This window comes from Varroa destructor, unplaced genomic scaffold, assembly GCF_002443255.2.
Source record: "Varroa destructor unplaced genomic scaffold, Vdes_3.0 BEIS01000004.1, whole genome shotgun sequence".
In the NCBI taxonomy this organism is placed as follows: domain Eukaryota; kingdom Metazoa; phylum Arthropoda; class Arachnida; order Mesostigmata; family Varroidae; genus Varroa; species Varroa destructor.
The window spans coordinates 31,258,414-31,277,904 of record NW_019211457.1 but is presented as its reverse complement, the minus strand read 5'-3'; the positions used below and the strand labels follow the sequence as shown (position 1 = coordinate 31,277,904).

General features: G+C 41.5%; 1 protein-coding gene and 1 long non-coding RNA gene across 22 annotated transcripts in view; one reads left to right on the top strand and one right to left on the bottom strand.

Moving 5' to 3' along the window:
• Nucleotides 1–35: 35 nt before the first annotated feature.
• Nucleotides 36–19,491, bottom strand: part of LOC111248549 (uncharacterized) — a 35,669-nt gene continuing 16,213 nt past the window's right edge. For 4 of the 19 annotated variants that reach the window (XM_022801010.2, XM_022801011.2, XM_086986243.1 and 1 more), the window contains one exon: nucleotides 36–1,990. In XM_022801010.2, coding sequence (XP_022656745.1) covers nucleotides 810–1,990 — 1,181 coding nt within the window. In that variant the 3' untranslated portion in view covers nucleotides 36–809. Of the gene's footprint in view, nucleotides 1,991–2,361; nucleotides 2,480–3,397; nucleotides 3,621–4,475; nucleotides 5,037–6,769; nucleotides 6,991–7,062; nucleotides 7,368–7,411; nucleotides 7,522–9,407; nucleotides 9,454–12,966; nucleotides 13,236–14,384; nucleotides 15,812–19,491 lie in introns of those variants that run through there. The other 15 variants (XR_015325852.1, XR_015325856.1, XR_015325854.1 and 12 more) reach the window with 13 other exon arrangements.
• LOC147756083 (uncharacterized) lies at nucleotides 7,668–13,499 on the top strand. Of its 3 annotated transcripts, none has more exons than XR_015325859.1 (3): nucleotides 7,668–8,007; nucleotides 8,366–9,543; nucleotides 11,670–13,499. It is a non-coding gene; the product is annotated as an uncharacterized LOC147756083 (long non-coding RNA). The 3 variants fall into 3 exon arrangements; XR_015325860.1 differs by having other exon boundaries at nucleotides 8,366–10,707; XR_015325858.1 differs by having other exon boundaries at nucleotides 8,366–13,499.

Below are 19,491 nucleotides of genomic sequence, written 5' to 3'. Positions count from 1 at the left end.
TTTAGGATCCTGTTGAAAATGAACACACAATAAAGTACTTTTTGACGGAAGCGGCGAGCATTTAATAATAACTTAATTATATTATCTTTTTTCATGTATGCTTTGTGTTTTCTTGTGTATAGGTTGCGAAATCACCTTAGCCAAACGGCGTTTCTGTTGACAATCACGGACAGTACTTTCTTATTTATATACAATACCGACTGTGCGATCTATTTTCTACTTAGGTTGCTGTTTACCGGCTATGTCTATCATAGCTGGGATGATAAACCTTATTGTTTTTTTTAAAACCCCCCAGGTAAAGCAAAGGTTAGAGATTTTCGCCCTCAATAGAATACATGTCTCGCATGTATTTTCTGTGGGCGATAAATTATAGATTAATCTACGTGTTAGGAAAACTCTAACAGCACCTCTGACCGCTCTTGTTTGATTACACCATTTGAAAGCGGCAGGAGGTCTTGTTGGTATTGAGCAGCAAAAACATAGCTACCAAGTTCAGCCTTGGCCATTTCAATTCCTACTTTTCTCGGTATAGTGTAGCAAGCTTTCCGATAATGCCTTTCTTTGTCATGTCACACAAAATAGCAGCGTCTCGTTATTTTAACACTGTAAACAATGCAGATTTGTTGCTCCTTTTCTGATTTCTTTTGATAGAGATCTTACTCAGTCTTCGAATGCTGCAAGTTATGACGGAATCATTTCAAACTGGCCTTCACCCATATGATGAGTCGCCGCATATGACGTTATACACTATAACGGGTGACAGGTGTCAATCAATCAACCATTGTGTTTTCTTCACCCACGCCGTTCGATTAGACAGCCTTGGCGGCGCCTGATCTCATCGAGTTGTTAATTCCGAGCGCGACGGCGAAGAGAATCGCAGCCACGACCACAATGACGGCAATCCGGCCTTGCCAACTTCTTTTTGATGGGACTATGTCTAACTTTTTACATTGGCCTACTGCCGATGCTGGCATGTACGCTGGCGACGTCTCCACGTCAGTGGCTGTTGCCGACCCGTTACTAGCTTTTATGTGCCCATTGGCGCAGCCGTTTCGAACCGTTGTGATTGTAGTAGTCGTTTCTAAAGGTTTAGTAGCATCCGTAGAGGCGATGATAGCAGCATCTGCCTGCAAACACACAGACTGGATTTTGTCCGATGTATCAGTTTTCTGCTTTATTGTATCGATTTCCATTGGCTCTGCAGAGTCCTGTAACTCTTGGAGCAGATTGATGATTTCGGCGATCGTTTGCGGTTCGGCGTTGGCGTGCGCTGCCTCCTCTGTAGCGGTTTGGCTCTCCTCGTTCTCGACGCTTTCGGGTTCTTCTACCAGGTTTACGTGAACTGATCTGCCTTCTGCTGCCAACTGGGCTTCGTATTCTTTAATCTCCTCTACGTCGGTTGGAGTAACTACGACAAAGTCATCCTTCTCCGTATCATTCTCTTTTTCCGGGGCATCGCTCTCGTTGTCATTGTTTACATCGTGTTCTTTAGAGTCAGCTTTCACAATCGGATTTAATGGCAGCGGAAGTGTCGGGGGCGCTATAGTCTCCACCTTGGCAATGGTGGTCACGGGATGAAAAGCTGACGACGAGGTCCTCAGCTGCTGTTGACTTTGTTGTGACTGTTGTTGTGTTAAGACATCTGGTGCTGGTGCTATAACGTCGCTGAGGAATGCTGGCTCAGTAGTTGCATCGAAATGAATGTCCTTGACTTTTCTTTCCTTGTCTTTGTTACCGAAGCTCGGCTTACGTGCAATAGATTTCAAAGACCACGACCTCTTCTTTCCACCCCGTTGAAGAGAATCGGTCTTGATGCCATCCACGTCAGATGTTCTATGCTCAGAAGACTCGTTAATTTGTAGCGCATCGCTGGTCCCATACTTCTTTCCATACTTGTCTCTTTTGTCAGACTTATCTTTCTGGCCTTCTTTGTCCTTTTTGAAGGAGAATACCCGCTTCAGTTTCTTATACACTCCCATCTTGCTGTGTGCTGAAACGAGAGAAGAACGACGACGACGTAAGAAATTTGGTAACTTTAGCGTAATTCGTCCGCAAGGACGCGGCTGTTTAGGCGAGTTTGATTGTCCAGAATCCATCGATTATAAGATACACAAGAGAGTTGAGGACACGATATCAACTGAATGCGCTTTTGTCGTGCACCTCTGTATTGATCAGGGGCGGTAAGGCAGGCTTACTGTAGCAGATGCCTTTAACGACTGCCTGTTTTCTTTACCACGGAACAACAATCGGTTTCTTTTACTTGCATGTATCAAATGAGTATTAGATGTCAACAGAGGGCAAAGTGTATCCCACTGTGCGTAAACAGTTCAATGTCGTACATATATATATGTATATATTCACCCACTTAACGGCCTCTCCAGCTATACTGTGCCTTAAGTAGTCGCCAAGATTTCGTTTGTGCATTAACTATTTTTTTATCTCAGTCTTCACTTTTCAGTTTTGGCTTTCAGCGGCGGACCTATAAGGTACAGAAGATAATTACGCGTTTAGTTCTTAGGTCACTTCGGTATCTAACTTCGCCTTAGATTTACGAAGCTATCCAAGTGAGCCATTCACCTTTTTTTTTTATCTTTCTCACATTAATGAAACATGATGCACGGCTTCGGACGAAAATGCGATATAGATTTTGCTAAACACGTTTCGCTACTGAACGACTTCCTGCTGATGTGAGCACATTACCATTTCATTGGCCCAGTCGGTAGGAGGCATGTGCGGAGTAATCGCGATAGCGCACTATATTTCTTTCTACGAAAATACTATTAAGCAAACAAATGTCGCTAAATTGACCCGAAAAAGTCAATCACCAAGCCGTTAACAAAAAATGAATAAGCCACCCTTGGCTTCAATTCAATCAACCCACACAACTTTTTCTACGTTCAAGAACCAAATCACCAAACACTATACACCATGTAAGCGAGACGGCGAATAGAAACAAATGTCACAAAATCACAGTTCGTCTACAGACGCTCGAATGTTCAGCCCATGTACAGTTCAAATTGTACTTGAAGCTACCACTATAGATCCGGCCGTAGCTATTGACTTCTGTGTGCATTGCATACTCCGTTGTTGCTATCGCGCCCGTCGTCCACCAGAATCCAACTGACCTACTCTGAGCTTCCGACCCCACGCCGTACGTTGGCTAGCAGTAAGCTAGCTCTTATTTTCACGCGAAACGGAACAAACCCAGAAGCCACTCGAAACTTTTGTCTATCGAAATAGAGCGGCGACTAGCAGAAAGTAGCTTGCTTGTCTGCCACAGCACAGGAAGCGCACCGACTCAACAGGCTGAACACGAATTGAACTAGCAATGTCTGCCAACGACATTTAAGACAGCAGCTGAAACTAATTAGCACAACTAAGGTATGAATGTTGTCACCATTTATGTTGTCCTTCGTTGATATCGTTGTAAGTGACCTCTTCAGTTCAGTCAGGGACGCAACGAAGTTTGCTATTGCCGCTGCTGTTTTTGCCGCTGATGCTGATGCACGGGTCGATCTATGAGTCGGTGTTGCCAACGCTACCGTTTGGCCACCGAGGGTCGCCTGATGGTCTACCCCGAAGACGGGTAGGCGTAATGGGGTAGGCTAGGCTGCCTCGACCTACTCAACGAGGATGGTATTAGCTCAGGAACGGGACATGACAATGGGCGGCAACAGTTTACCGGCGCTCGATCAAGGGGAGCGAAGGCAGGCGATTGTCGATATGATGAGAAAAAGTAACATTGTGTTAATAGGGTGGTACCAATAGTGATGGCGTCAATAACAGCAGGAAGCGAATCGTATAGGGAGTTTTAGCAGCACAAGAAATAGCTCTCGATTCGACAGTTGCTGTTAAGGGCAAGGGACAGGGAACAAAGCCGAAAATGGCTTGGAATAAGGTTACTGCGCGGTTACGAGGCCGGTGGGATGGCACACGACGCTTAATTGTTACTTTTCGCTCGATTGAATTACTCGAGCAAAACGAGTTAGGTTTTTATAAAGAGTATGGCCGACGTAATAGCAGGATTTATGCGATAGCGATATATTCAAGCGATGTGCCGCATGTATTGCTAATGGTGCTACTAACGGTTGTACTGTTTGTTTTGAGTAGTGTAGCACAATTAACAGCCCCTGCGGCCGCGCAAACCGATACCTTTCTAAAACATTCGAAAGGCGAAATAATATGTAACACTAATTGAATTCTCGCAATATGAACCTCTACAAATGAAAAAATACGCCAGCCATAATAATAATAACAACAACGACAACTTGACACAAGTCTTGCGCTAAAGAAGAGTCTCGATCGACGTCGCAGCATCACCTTCACTTAAACAGTCGGCCAAGCAAATAGCGCCGATCGTCCATATCATAATTGTCTCGTCACCTTGCGTCGAGCCCTCATAACCGCGATTTAATTTGGTGCATTAGTGAACTCGTTTTTTCGCTGCTAGCTCCTAGTTACAAAAGCGATATTACCGCTTATGGCGATTGTAGACTTAGAAGCTACTCGTTGCTTCCTCCGGGAGCCACTGCTCCGAAGCAGAATTGTTCTGGGGGTCGCCGCCACTAATGTCTGCTTATCGTTGTTGCTATTCTCTGCGCCATCGTAAGGCATATGAGTGAATCAGCACGTGGTCGGAAATGTGTCGAAACAGCGTGAGAGCGAGAGCGAGAGCGAGAGGGAGAGGGAGGGAGGGAGGGAAAATTGGCAAGTGCGATTGATACCATGAGGGAAAGCAACGAATAAAGTTTCTGGTCATTGGGAAGCGTAGGCCAGCTATGAGTGCTGAAATCTAGCAGCAGAAGCTACTACTAGAAGCCCTGTGCTGAACGTCGGCAATAGTCAACGAATACGTATGAAATAAATGGCGATTACAATGTCACAATGCGGATGGGTTACTGCTGCGTGCACCGTCGACTAGAACCTGTCATCGGTTATTACGTTTAGCCAAATTAAAGACTTTTAGTTGTTTTTGGATGATCTAGATACGACGTGAGTTCGTCTAGTAGGCGCAACTTACGTTAGGGCTACTTACGTTTATGATTACTATTCGAAAAAAAGGACAGTAAGTCTCTATTTGGACGTTAGAAAAAAAACTTTTATTCACCCAGTCACGCCGCTAAATCAGTGGTACGTACGTATGTATGCTCCAGTAAAGTGGTTAATTTATATATATATATATATATATATATATATATATATATATATATATATATATAATAGCAATCAAAGCTGTTAGATGAGTAACTGCAAAATCGTGGCGGGGTCAGACACTGCTTTATGATCGAGTAAGGTGCTAGTTAATCGCCTAACTGCGTTCATAAATTATACCTCAATCTGTACACGCAGCGACGATAGCTTCGCGTACCTTGGTCGTATGCAAGTGTCGTGTATAGTTTTGTTATTAAATGTTTGTTCGTGTTATTCGAAATTTTAGACGCCACAAAATTTGTGATACCGTTCAGTTCACACTCAAACTTGCTCATAGTTACGTAGCTCAAAATGACTGTTATATAGCTTTACTTCGCCACCAACTTCAGTAAGAGTCAATTGAAAACGACCATAATTTTAATTCGACGGCGATATTAAACGCGATATCTAAAGATCTGTATCATATTAGAATAACGCGCACACTGCTAAACACTTCAGCAACAGATTACCCGAAAAACTGCAACAGAAAACCCGAAATCGCTGCTATTCTGTCGAAGCTTGAGATTGACTTTTGTAGTATTTGATGACTCTTTCCCTCTGTCGGCTTCTGATGTTACCTTTTATTTAGCGTTTATCGACAACGGCACGATACTCGTTTTAACGAGTTTTTTCGTGTTTGTTCGACGCGCACAAACAGGTAAGCATAATGACGAATAGAGATGGTCAGAAATTGTTTACACATCGTAACGATCATATGTTGTGGTGGCTTAGTGGCTGGCGATTAACGGATCGTCTGCAGTTAAGGGTTAACATACTAGTAATGTCAATCCAGATATATGCGGTAGGGGTCGCGTGAGACCAAGATGGGGTGCTGTGCACCGGTTCTACGCAGACGGGCCGCTACACATGGACGTACGGATGACTGCTGTCAATTACTGTATAAATAGGGACTACCAAAATCCCGTAGAGTCGAATTTTCATGAACTTCTCTTCGTCTGCTTACTTCGTCATTTGCCGCGTAGGCATTAGACAATTGGCGAACGACAAGGAATCAACAAGTGCTTTATCTGACGTCGACACCTGCGTTAGGTCACAAGCCAAACCGAAGCCAAATTGAGTGCTACACTGAATACTATGCGAAGGCACCGGTAGATAGGAAATCGTATTTTGTTTTGCAGCACTATCTATTCCAAATAGAGTAACACCTTCGCGGGCAGTAAACTTCAAGAAAGGCCATTTCAAACATAAGACGAAATGCCGTTGAAATTTTCTAGTAAACGAAAGGCTCAAACGTGTATTTGTTCGCTGCTGTATGGCCAGCAGGGAAATGAACAAGTGATTATGCCAATGACGCAAACAAGTTTCTCCAAGTAACAACGATCGAGACCCTTTTTAAACTGGCCTTGTTTCTTTTAAAACTACTAGAAATGAATCGAAAGAGGTCGTCATGCTTAGGAAACACACATTACAGCATGCTTGAAAAAATTGTCAACTGTTATTATTAGGGATTACAGTTACTCGGGCAACGGGCCGCCGAATTTTCGGCCACGTTTGGGTTCCTCTTATCATTCTGTTATCAGGTGACAGAAAATACAACTGCAGATCGTTAAACGTTTACCGTTGCACTGACGTCGAATGCGGCAAGCGTTTTCAACCATGCCGACATTGGTGTCTTCTCAGATATTATGAAGCGTATGAACTTGACGGCATTCACTGGCGCCCTCTATTATGGCTGAGTCGGTTTCTCGCATTCACATAGTAAGCTTAATTCACTCATAAAACCGCAAAGACCAAATTTCCACTAGTTGTTTTGCCAGGGCCTCATGTTTTTTTGATACACTGCATACAAAAACAGTCAGTCGTTATAAAACAACGTTACTATCAGGACTGATCACAATATCTATCGTCTACCTTTTTTCAACGTCGAAATAATTCCTTCATGCTCCTAAATTATGTGCCAACTTAATTTTCTAATAAACAAATATTATAAACAAAATAGGACCTTGGGTCTGCCACTCACACACAATGACAGCACGGTACAGCTAGTAGGTACTACCCGGAATGGATGTTCCCTAGCGAATGCAGAAACTGGCTGTGATTTAGAATTATTTTATTGATAGTGATCACGTCGAACGGATTAAGGGCGGCAAGTCTACACGAAACAATATGGCTCCTCCTTCCATTCGGAAGCTCGATCGAAAATAGACGTAGTCCTTGTCTGCTTTACTTAGCTAAACACTCATTGTTGGAGCACACGTACATACAAACATTTCTTCTCACAATTAAATCTCTTTCCCTCGTCAATTTGGTCGCTTTGAAGTTGAGATATCAACAGAGCTACCTTCACTCGGATTTCCTGCAACGGTTACCGGCGCTTTTCTATTTAAATGATAGTGACTCTCTCGTGAGAGCCGCGTGGAGGGCTAACAGGTAAGGGCTGAGCCGGGTGGCGGCGTTAAGCGCGCCATGCCAGTTCATATGCAGCCCCATTGTCTTCCCAGGATAGGAGACACTTCCACTACGTAATCCTAGATTTTTCCGATTCTTGAACATAGCACAGTTTTATGTAGTCTATCGCCAAGAGGAAACGCCCTGTAGACTAGAAACCTATCCTTTGCGTCTGTCTTCCGGCCACTCAAAATGTAACACCCCAGTAATGGTTGAAGGAAAAATTGCACAGCTGCCAAGTTCTATAGAGCTGAACCCCTGCATGTGTCCGTCGAAGTTTTTTGCCACATTCGAGTCAATGAGAACTCCAGGCCAAAAGTTGCGTTTATGATTCCGAATTCCAGCAAGCTTGCTAGGTTGAAATTTGTACTGAACTAAGATGGCTTGTGTATGTAAACGTAATATAAGGTTAGTTTTAGACTTGCTTTATTTAAATAGTCTTTTTTGACGGATAATGTTTGTGGTGTACAAGCGATTTTGAACGTCTCAGAAATGATGCATGCCCGACTCATGATACGTGCACGTTACTGCTCTGTGTTGCAATAAAACAATTTTTTTTTTGTATACTCCTTCAGGCCTTTCTCTAGTATATAATTGCTTTCGTCACTAGTTATACATAAAATCATATTCCTTTCCTGGTTTAATTTTGTATGTGTGCAAGAAGTTCGTTGTGACTAGTCACCGGCAAACAACAAATGTACGAAATTATTAAAGAGACGTAAAAGCCGAAAGCAATGGTGAACAGACAATTTTTACGATTTTGCAGAAGTTTTACACCCGTAACTGTTGCCATGATTGGACTAAGCGCTACGCTGGACTACACGTGCGTTTGTGCTAACAAAGGCAAACCGGATAGCATCGTTGTGAAGACCTTCAATACACCTTTACGATGACGTATACTACCAGCTACGATGTTACAATCACAACTAAAATCAAGCTAGATTCAGCTAAAAAGCGTAGTATGCGCCTGGTCCGGTCAGTGCGATCCCGTTTGTAGGCGAGTTGAACAACACAAATGATTATGTCTCCAGCCCCTATCTGCGAACGACTCTAAAGTCAGCCGTTTACATCAGGAATACGTGGAGAGATTCGTTTGAACAAACAGGAACTGAATATGGCTATTCGGTGAAGGGGGTCGTTGAGACGTTTTGAAACGCTACTGACTCTAGACTATTTGCTACTTTCCTACTTCCCTTAGCAAATACGAGCTGTTGATCTCGCTGAGTCTCTGTTTTCTGTTGCTGGAAGGAAACGTCTTCCTTCAAAATATTCTGCAAATTTCGTTATAACTACTAGTGAACCAATTCACAACAAGTAAATATACTATGCTTAACAATGGCGCTGTTCTATCGAAAAATACATTACAATTACCATCAAATTGTTTTCTTGGTGGTTATCTTATCTGAAATGTTTATATATATATATATATATATGTCCTGTAATTTCGGGTACGCAACACCGAGGGCGACTTGCTTCAAGTTTACCCACTTGCTATAACTGATTCGTAGCTTTCTGAGACAGTAAAAACAATTACTATAAATTGGTTCCTTTCAGCTGATCCTCCGCTAAGACTCTATTGCCTTTAGGTTCCCGCTTTCCTTACAGAATGAGCGTATTTCCCGCACTAACGCATTTCTGAAACTTTTATCGAGCTGTGTTGTATAACTGATCGCATTTTTTAATCACCTCCATATGAAAGTATAGGTGGAAATGTATTGTAGCCTCCTTAAACTTGAACTTATTAACGACGAGGCTATAGAACGAGGCATTAACCAACCTTAAAGATAGTACAAAAACTCTCCACTTACTACCGTCAGTCAACCCGTGTATGGTAATCATGTAACCGGGGCCGCTGGCTTTAATCAGTCTTGACAAGTTTCTTTGCCGAGTGATATAGCTAGAAAAAAGACAGTGTAGAGTGATGTAATTCGTGCTAACATCCAGGTGAGTTTGAAATGGTAAATTGTTATCTGACATTGATAATCTCACTATGTACCGACTAGATACATTATGTCTATGCGGTTCTTCTGTTCGTGCTGCGGTAAACATGTAAGCTCGGGCAGTTTGCAGTTAAGAGGCGTCGGCGTTTGGAAATTATTCTGCTCGAATCTGCTCTAGGCTAGAAAAAAACATTTAGTTTAATTATATCATTAATATTGTGTGTGTGCTCAGTTGGACCACGCCTTTATCTCATCAAAACGCAAACTGGGTATTCAAAGATATCGTACGATAATGTATTCTATATATATCTATTTATGTATACAGAGACTAACCTCGCAACTGTTCATCATAAATCAATTAATTGTATCTAACAGGGTATATTTGTATTGTTTATTCTGCCGCCTTCGACTAGATGAAGAATAATAGAAGCGCCACAAGTCATGTTTACAACAGACGTTACTAGATATGTTCGACGATGATGTTTTGTCGATCAAGCCACCTTCTAACACTGTTTATCTCGGACTACCAGTTATTTATTTAGTTTTAAAAGGACTGGATAACCACTCGCTTAACGTCAATAAACCAAGCACCAGCTCAATATTATACGCCAATCGTTATCTAAAAGAAAAAGTTTTACATGATGTATTGTAGATCTAGACCCTTAAGCTTGTTAAGCCTGCAATACTGTGTGCCTAGCTATTATGTATTATAGACATTATATTGATCAGTCAAACATATATTATATTTTTTTAATTAAGGTTTTCTGCGGTTAGAAATAGGTTGTTTCTACTTCCTTCCGGGTCATATTACAATGCCTAAAAGCCAAGCGTGTTGAAACCGGAAACGCTTATGCTCATATTAAAACCCCACTGATTACTACTCGATAACGTGTGTTCTGCCATTTAACTGTCTATTTGAAGTAGCACATGACCATCAAGCGGTACTAATTAAAACAAGGTCATTGAGTGATTTATTTTTTTGTCTCCCGGCAACCAAAACTGTAGCCATGAAAAACAACATTTTGAAAGCTTTCAGAAGGGCTTCTATATGGCACTATAGTTAGTGTGTACTTCGGGTACAGTCTGCAGGGCGACGACGATTCATTTGGCGTACGTTCGCTGAAAGCCAAATCTGCTATAATGCAACGATAAAATGTTATCGACGAGTGTAAGTTTACGCTAAGACGACAAGGCTGCGTGTGTGCACAATGTTAATAATAGAATTTTTCACTTTCAAGTTTAACTGCATGTAAAGTTCCTCACTTACGTTAGTGTTCACTTGTAGCCATCTTTTACATTTAGCTATCCTGCATTTAACGCGAGACGCACGAATCTCCATGTGTTAAAATATCTCACGTCCGCTGCATAAATAACAAATAAGGTTTTCCCTTTACCCATTCATTGGCAGGATTGGCCGATACCTTTAATGGGAATTTTATTCTATTTCAAATAGCGGTTCATTACGAAACCGACAATATCTGCCTGGATATTATTGGTTGCACAATTAATTTACTTACTTATTGGTAGAAATTTGATGGAATTCCCGAGGCCTTTTTCACGATCAACTCATTCTAAAGTGTCAAGATCAGCATCGTTTTGTCCTGTCCAGGAGTCACCCATCCTTAAGCAATGGCTAACGGCCAAATGACCAGACATAAAGCCCAAGGCATTCCAGTATCGATATCGCTATTCGAAAGTGGAGGGCGTTACTTACGAATGTGTTTTATCACTTTTAATACAGTCGAACTTTGTTGCAATTGGGAATTTTTTCCTTACTGTCTATAAAACTTTATTCTAAGCACGTAAGTTCGTTATAAGAACATGTCAGATGTGATTAAAACCATTTTGCTAACTTACCAATAAGTAATAATGGCCTCCAACTAGGTTTTAGGTATAACAAGTAAAGGGCTAAAGTGATTGACCTAAAATTGCATTATTTGTTATTGTTTGCGGTATTGTAATTGAATGTCATACAAATATGTGGCATTTTTTATGGAGAGGCTAAAACTAAATGATCAGTATTTATTAACGATATGACGATTTCCGACAATCAGCTTTTATTTAACTTTCAGAAAATCAGCAACTGTCGTTTTCTTCTTTTTTTTTCTTGTATGAAATCCGTTTCCGAAGCCAAAAACGAGCGATCGTTGACTCGTTCTGCGGCATTGACTCGATGCCTGACCACGAATCATATAGGCTCAACAAAAATTGAGAAGGAGACATTTCTACTACTATGGAGACGCTAAGCGATAGATTTGTCTCGAGCGGTTCGAATTTGATATTTTGAAAATGTCTGAGTTTCTCTCCGTACCCATGGTGTCAACATAGCTTTTCTCGTTGAAGCGGAGCTTCGTCCGGTAAGGTGGAACAATTTAATTTTCTATATCGATAAAGCTATGTGTCGTGTTTCTACGATCCCGCATGCGTATCATGTGTTTGAGAAATCTCAGCGAAATTAAATTAACCTCTAGGGTATTCGTAGGCTTTTTCTGCTAGGATAACTCATGTTTCGCCTTTTGCGAAACATCTACCAGTTGATTAAATAGAAGCCATATTATAACTTTTTGTTTCGTTGAAGTGTTTTGCCAAATTGCGAACGCTCAACACCCTGAGTGACCAATAGGGGGTCGCAGTGATAACGCAATTTTCACACGCTTAAAACATAGAGTGATTTAACGAAGCCCAGATTGCCAGAAGTGCCTTTTTTCTTACTCTGCTATTGGGCCTAACTCAATAAGTCACGAGCAACAAATTTTCAGATTCCATACGAAACGAATTCTTCATAACTCTTCACTGCTGCCATAAAACAATTACCTAATTTACAAACTGCTGTACCGACGGTTGGCTATCCACTGCCATCGTGTCGGGTCATCGTGTAAAGACGCGACAAGGGACAACAACGAAAAGGCGCGTCCGTCACAGTTTTCTATCGTGATTCGTCATTATCAGCAGCGAAGAAACCTTGCCAGTTTCTCTTCTCGACTTTTGATTGGACGTTTTCGCCTATATTACCGGTCGGCACGAACGGGCACGCGGTCATTCTTTTCCACGCAGCTTCTTCGTGCATTACTTTTTGCATCATTCTAAATTTAGAGTTCGGAAACGGAGCTCTGCCACGGAGCTCCGCTGTTATCATCCGCGCATCTCTAGAAGCAGCAGCAGCAGTTGCTTTAGTAACACCAAAAATACGCAGCAATAAAGGGAAAGTAAGGCAAAAACACACAGCCACGAACTGGCGCAATTGCCACAGCAGCGGTTTCAGGGTCGTCATAAACCCCAACTGCGTTTTTTCAAAAAGTAATCTCTTCCCTTTCGGTTTCATCGCTGTTACCTTGTTGCGACGCTGGGATGTAGGATGGAATACACCGAAACGAATGACTGGCCTTTTGGCCCCTTCCGCTCGTGTTGCTACAGCGTTTAGCCTTACCTTGTTTACTGGTCAACAGGTGGGCCTTAGCCCTCAGCGGCTGCCAGTGCACCCTCTCTACAATCGCACAAAACCGACGTCCCGTTGCTATGATTAAGTCGTCTGGTCACCGTTGGCTTTCAGGGCGGCCGCGGCCGCGGCCGCGGCCACGGCTATGGTGGCGCCGCCAATCACCGAAGCTTTCACAAATGACTCTTGCGGACGTCGGCCGCGCGACGTCGCTCAGTCGCGTGTTATGTCGAACTGAGTAGATAATTGTACCCGTGAACCTGTATAACAAGCGCGTGTTGTACGTAGAACGCCAATGAGACATCGCATTGGCGTATGACAGGCATACCGAATCAAATAAGTTATGACGAGAGAAATGTTCGCCGCTTCGAAAGTGGCAATAACAATGTATAGCAAAACGAAAATAAAGACCGAGCAGCTAAAACAGCGGCAACAGCTTACCGCTATTGCACAAGCTGCTTATAATGCGTATTACTGTTTGCAGGGAAAACGGAATCAATAAAAGTTAGTGTTATTATCAATAAGTAAGGTGTGATTTTCTATTAGTAAATAGAACTCAGAGGGTTAGGTTATATAACGGCGTTAACTACCAACAAATCCTTACCACTGTCGATAATGTGATAAATATATCGTGCTAAATGTGAGCTTCGTGATTTTTGTGAAACTCTAGAGATACGTGATCAAGCAAGCTTATCTTGTGAGATTATTAACTCTAATTCTAACTTGTGTATTGTATTATGCGAGATTTGCTCAACGGCAAAAAATCCTGTAAGTTTCTGAAATTGCTGCCAGTTCTTGCATGGATAGCAATAACAAAAGTATTAGGTACCCTCAATCGGTAGCAATGCGAACGCGATTTACATTACAATATCGATACATTGTTACTCGAAGGCAATCGTACAGCTGGCATATTTTGAACCTGATCAAAGGAAAATAGTTAGTAGACTTCCATCGGCGTTGAAGGTCACTTTTTCTTTCTCGTCTAATGGAATTGAGTCGCAGGCCGAAGTCAAAAGGTAATTTACCGCTAACTAAGGCTAACATGTGAAGTTCTACAGTTTGTCGACCAACGGAAATGTCGAATGTTCAGCCGTTATTCGGCCTGACCTTGTTTTTTCGCAGTCCATTCCCTGTTTGTCGTGGCCTCTTTTTTGTGGCTAACAGAAAGCTCCGCTACAATTCTGATTAACAAATATGATTGCAGAACTATTTAAAATTGTTTATGAGACCGTAGTGAATTTCCACTCCTGAAATGCTTCTCTCAACCGACTTGTCCCTAATGCTATATATTTCTGTAAATTTCGGCTAAAAAACTCATTTAGAGATGATTACTACTATTCACCTCAATATGCCCACCGTATCACATTGCAGTATGAGATATTTACTGGAAGCCACTACAGGGGTAAGAAGCTCTGGCGCTGCTTTAGAGAACGTTTTATTTGCACTGTGTATGTTTATCACTGTATGACGAAGTGTACAACATAGTGAGAGTAAGCACACTTGCCTCGAAACATTGCAAATCACGGGTCATATAGATGTTAGACAGCCTCGTTTCGAGCGTTGAAGGGTGTCTTTTTTTGATTGATGTCTTTGTTTTTAGATTTCGACGTGCTTCATGCCTCGAATGAATGCCAAAACCGACGATTCAATTATTTTGTTGCCATATTATTTTATATATGCCATCCCTAATATAGGATTTAGTAATTATATAAAACTGATGATCATAAACAGAAAATTACATGTTATTTATGGTTTCGTGAACCGTTATCGACTCCGAGGCCTTTTGGTCTGTAGCTTTGTTCGGCTAATAAAACCGAGATAAGTTAATGGCGTTTTAGCGAAATATTTTTTACATTAACAAGTACTTCATCGTTGGTTGAAGTAACTGGCTATTGGCTCTTGGACCGTCGAATTAAGCGGACATATTTATGACTCCAAGATGCAGATGGCTTAGATTAGATAAGTTGTGGCTATTTTAGATGATGATCGTCATTCCGGTTTTACGAGCGCATAAAACCGTCACTATTGTACTTTATTTTCACACTTATGTTTAGCTATTTTTGCGGTACATTGGGCCTACTTGAGCCTAGTTACTGCCGCTTCGATGCCAATTTACAATCCAGTTATTTTCATTGACCCAGTACGAGAACAGACGTCTAGGTGATACGTTACGCAGCAGAAGTAGCGAATATGTGACTAAATTATCACTGTGTATGGGCTACTGTCTAGCGGTTTTTTTACTGTGTTATCAGAATGGCCTTCTCCGCATCCTCTGAATTTGATGCATTTAGAAGGAACTTCAAGTTAGGTAGAACCAGAATCCTTAGAAAAGTCGTAAGTATTAACTATATAGTAGAATCGAATAGAGGCGACGTTGCGTAACTCAATCAGATATTGTGCAAAGAACTTCAAGTTAACTGCTCTGTCAGCTGCTACTTGATGTCCAAGGTAGAACTACACAAGTAACTATTAAATTATAGATTATTCATAGAATAACACGTTCGCCCATTGGCCGTTCTAGAATATGGTAACATCGTTTGACGCTAGCGCTGAGACCTCATCTTCTGATAAATTAACTACTAAGAGCCACGATCACACGAATTCTACCATCATAAAGTGCGGGAGGCACGGAACCAGTGAGACCTTCTCCAGACTGTTAGCACCTAACTGATATCGTCGTAACATTACTGAGTTATTATCTGGGCGAAATTTTCCTTCACGAAAAATTCGCCACACGGGCTGGTCAGCTGCGAAGCTAGTACGATTGTCAAGCGGATGTAGGTGCGTCCGATAATTCAGATTGTTTTCCTACCGCCTGACCATATCATGGTTGTTCCTGCATGGACAGAGTGGAGCGGTTGTTCGTAAATAGGTACTACTTAATATTAGCTTATAGTTCAAGTAAATATCTTTAGCAAATATCTAGATATAAGCGTTTTTAACACGTCATAAGCAAGATGAAGAGTTACGATTTTCTGCCGTAAAACGACATTGTTTCCGAGGGTTTGTTATGTAAAAGAGTAAACTGTCGTATTTAAAAAAGGGTATATACAACAGTGAGAGGGTATATATTCATTAACTTTATGGCTGAAATATAATAATCGAAGAAGTTAGTAAAAGATATATCTTTTTCTTATTTTTTTAAAATATTTTTTCGCTCTGAATTGCAGTGTTTCGTTAGTTCTTGCTTTGTCCGTAATTGTTCTATATTGACTGACAAAGATGAGCTTCTAATCTTAGCGTGAAACATTTGCGCCCCGCAACGAGAAAAAATAGCAGTTGTGATCTAGATTCGTGGCGGCGACCTTTTACCGTTATCAAAATCGGAAGAAGTGAGCCCTGATTATTTTCTAGATCGCCAACGTCATCATCGCGATCATCAACAGCATCTTCACTTTTTAGTATTCTCGGCTACGGCAAGAAACAGGTAAACAACGAAACCTATACGTAGACATGCTGACAGTCGTACTAACATGAAATCTACTCACAATTCCGTTACTGATGCTTTTAAAAATAAAGTGGACCGATTTTTCGAAACATATATGCGGTATCGACTATACTACATGTATAAGTCTATATGGACAATGTGCTGTGACAGATTATCCACGGAATATCCGTACGCCTAAAAGCTAGGTTAGACCATAAGTCGTTTAGGATGCAGCGCACGAGATGACGGTGTAGATTAGTGCCAGTCTATAGAACAAGCAATTATTAAGGTAGGCGAACGAGTTTGGCGCCCTTTGTGCTATATAGAAGGATTCCATCTGTCAGCTCCAAAGAGAATACAGAATTTGAGTTGAAAAATCCACAATAGATATAGTAACTCCTTTAGGGAATGCCGCTGTTACAAAAACAGCGATATTTTCCATAGTCTTCCTTTTAAATGTTCATTTATTGACTATTATTATTAGAATTGCTCTGTTATTCTTGCCTTCTAAGTCACGTGAGAGGGACTCACGTAGGGACACGTGAGATGGTCCAGATTCGAATCCGACTATAGAAAAACAGATCGCTACATGCTAACAAAACCGGTCAGTTGTCCGAACTAACGTTTAATGACTCGAAATAGCCAAGATAAGATAAAGAGACGTCTTTAGCAAGTTAGCGATATGGCTTAGCTAACTTGCTAAAGCCTATGGGTCTTTAGACGGTGTATATGATTTAGCATAGATACACGCTCAGCGTTTGTAAAGCCCGTAATACTTATTTGTTTGTTCGATAAAAATATTCCACAATATAAGAAGATTCATACTCCTGCTGACGAATGAAGGCGTATTGGCTCCGGCAGATTGCATGTACACCTGTACGGCACCGTATCTATCATTTCGTTATTGCGATACTCGAATAAACGTACGTGCAGAACTGCTATTAAAGAAGACAGTGGCGAATTCTACGAGGAAGCGTGTACGTTTTACGTTTAGAATCATCATATGTTATACCAGGCGAGTGTACAGGTTTTGATCGTATTTCTGAGACTGAGGACACTGACATTTGTGGCAAACCGTAAGCAATGGCGCCAAAGACGTTGTTATCATCTTGTCTATAGCGTGTCTATTGCTATAATTCTCTTATATATAGCTTTCATAACTTACTCCACTACGAAACTGTGACCCTGTCAGCTATTACCTATGAGTCTCCAATAAACCAGACTAGCTAGCTCCAGGCGACAGTACACTCTATGCTGGTCCTTCAATTGCCATGTAATTTAGCTGACCAATCCATTTGTTCATGTAATTATAAGACAGACTTCTGCCCCATAAAAAGTCGATATATGAATAGAGCTCAAAAGTTACCTGTCGATTATTTGTCGATATTATGGTATAGGCCTGCTTTGTAGGTTTGGGAGGGTCTGTCGACCGCTCTCTCGAAATTCACGGATAATTAGTATATCCGCAAACTATTGAAGTTGCTATTGCTGTCGTAAGCAATAGAGGTCATGGAGATTTGTGTTTTCAGTGCGGGTATCTACGCAGTATATATGGTGTAATATAGGCTCAGATAGACCTTATTCCACACTCTGTAGTGTATACATGTATTAACGCCTTGTGAAGAATATTCACTTTTTGCTAACCAACATCGAATAATACTGCACAGTATAACCATTTTGATGAAATAGGTATTTCTTGTTGACTCAGTACCACTTGTACACATTAGACTTCTACAGCAGATTCTGCTGCCATGCCATCATTGGTCTATGCCGGAAATAGCGCCAGTCGCAGAAGTGAGTACCTGTACAGAGTAATAAACTTCTATTGACTATGCACTTCTGCAATCAGGCAACGAAACACGGACGAACAAGACTATCTAACTGGAAATCCTGATCGTATCGACATGCGTTAGACAGCAGAAGTAGAATCAACGGAGGCAGTTTAGTTTCACAATAATCTTCATATAAGCTACTAACACAAATTGACAACTATCAATAATAGATGGATCTGCTTCTATTCTTCTTTCTGCTAGAAAATTCTCGATACCCAGTGTCCCTCGCTTGGTTCTTTCGCACTGCCGGCCCAACAGACTCTATCCACCTTACATCGGACTAAAGTTATTTCGCGAATATGCTGCCTCCTTTTGTTGACTTACATCGGTAAAAATGGCTTCTGTCATTTCAAATACATCCTGCTAATTCTGCCCCGATCCAATGAACTGAGCACAGCTTACAGTGTTGGGCCCCACCCAGATCCCCAGATTTGCTGCCTTCCCCCTATTAGCGATTGTCATTAGTCACCGTTACGACATGAGCTACTTGTTCGTGGGAGTGGATAGCTTTCATAGCAATTTCGTTTACAGCACTCTGCCTCGCTGCAGCTCCCCAATTTTTTGGTAAGCGCTATCAACGATTTGTGTTCGTGAAACGAACTTTTTCCTACCTCCCGCCACAGATTGCGACGGCTGCTCTAACGCCTTGATCCGTTTAATTTGTTCTGGCACTTTGCGCTTAATGGCAACTTAGTAACGGAAAAAAGGACGGATAACGTAGCGTCAGTGGATAAGCACCAATATTCGACTCTGTTGTTATCAAACAACAAAAGCAAAATTATTATCACCAATATTTATGAAGCTTTGGAAATTTGGCTAATGTTGTTTGTGGAAAAGGTGATGCACTGGCAAACATTCCTCTACTAGAACTAGACTAGAACTGCTACCGTTTAGTGAAAGTGGTAAAATTCGTCAGGGAAAATAAGCCGATGCGAGTATGGAACGAGACCCATTTGTCAAGTTTTTGTTACCGCCAACGAACACAACAGTTTCCAGATGCCGCCATCGGTAGAGCAGAGTCACTTAGCTAAATGGCAAATCAACGAAAAATGGCAATTACAACGCATTGTCAATGCCATATATATTCGTACATATTATCATGATGATGATGATGACCGTCAAGAAAGACCGTTGCCGTCACCTTGTAATCCATTGGCAATGTAGTCCGAAACCGCAAAACTCACTGAGAACGCAAAGACGTACGTATAATAGTTAGATGGTTCTTCATGTTACTCTTACGTAGCGATGAGTATCATC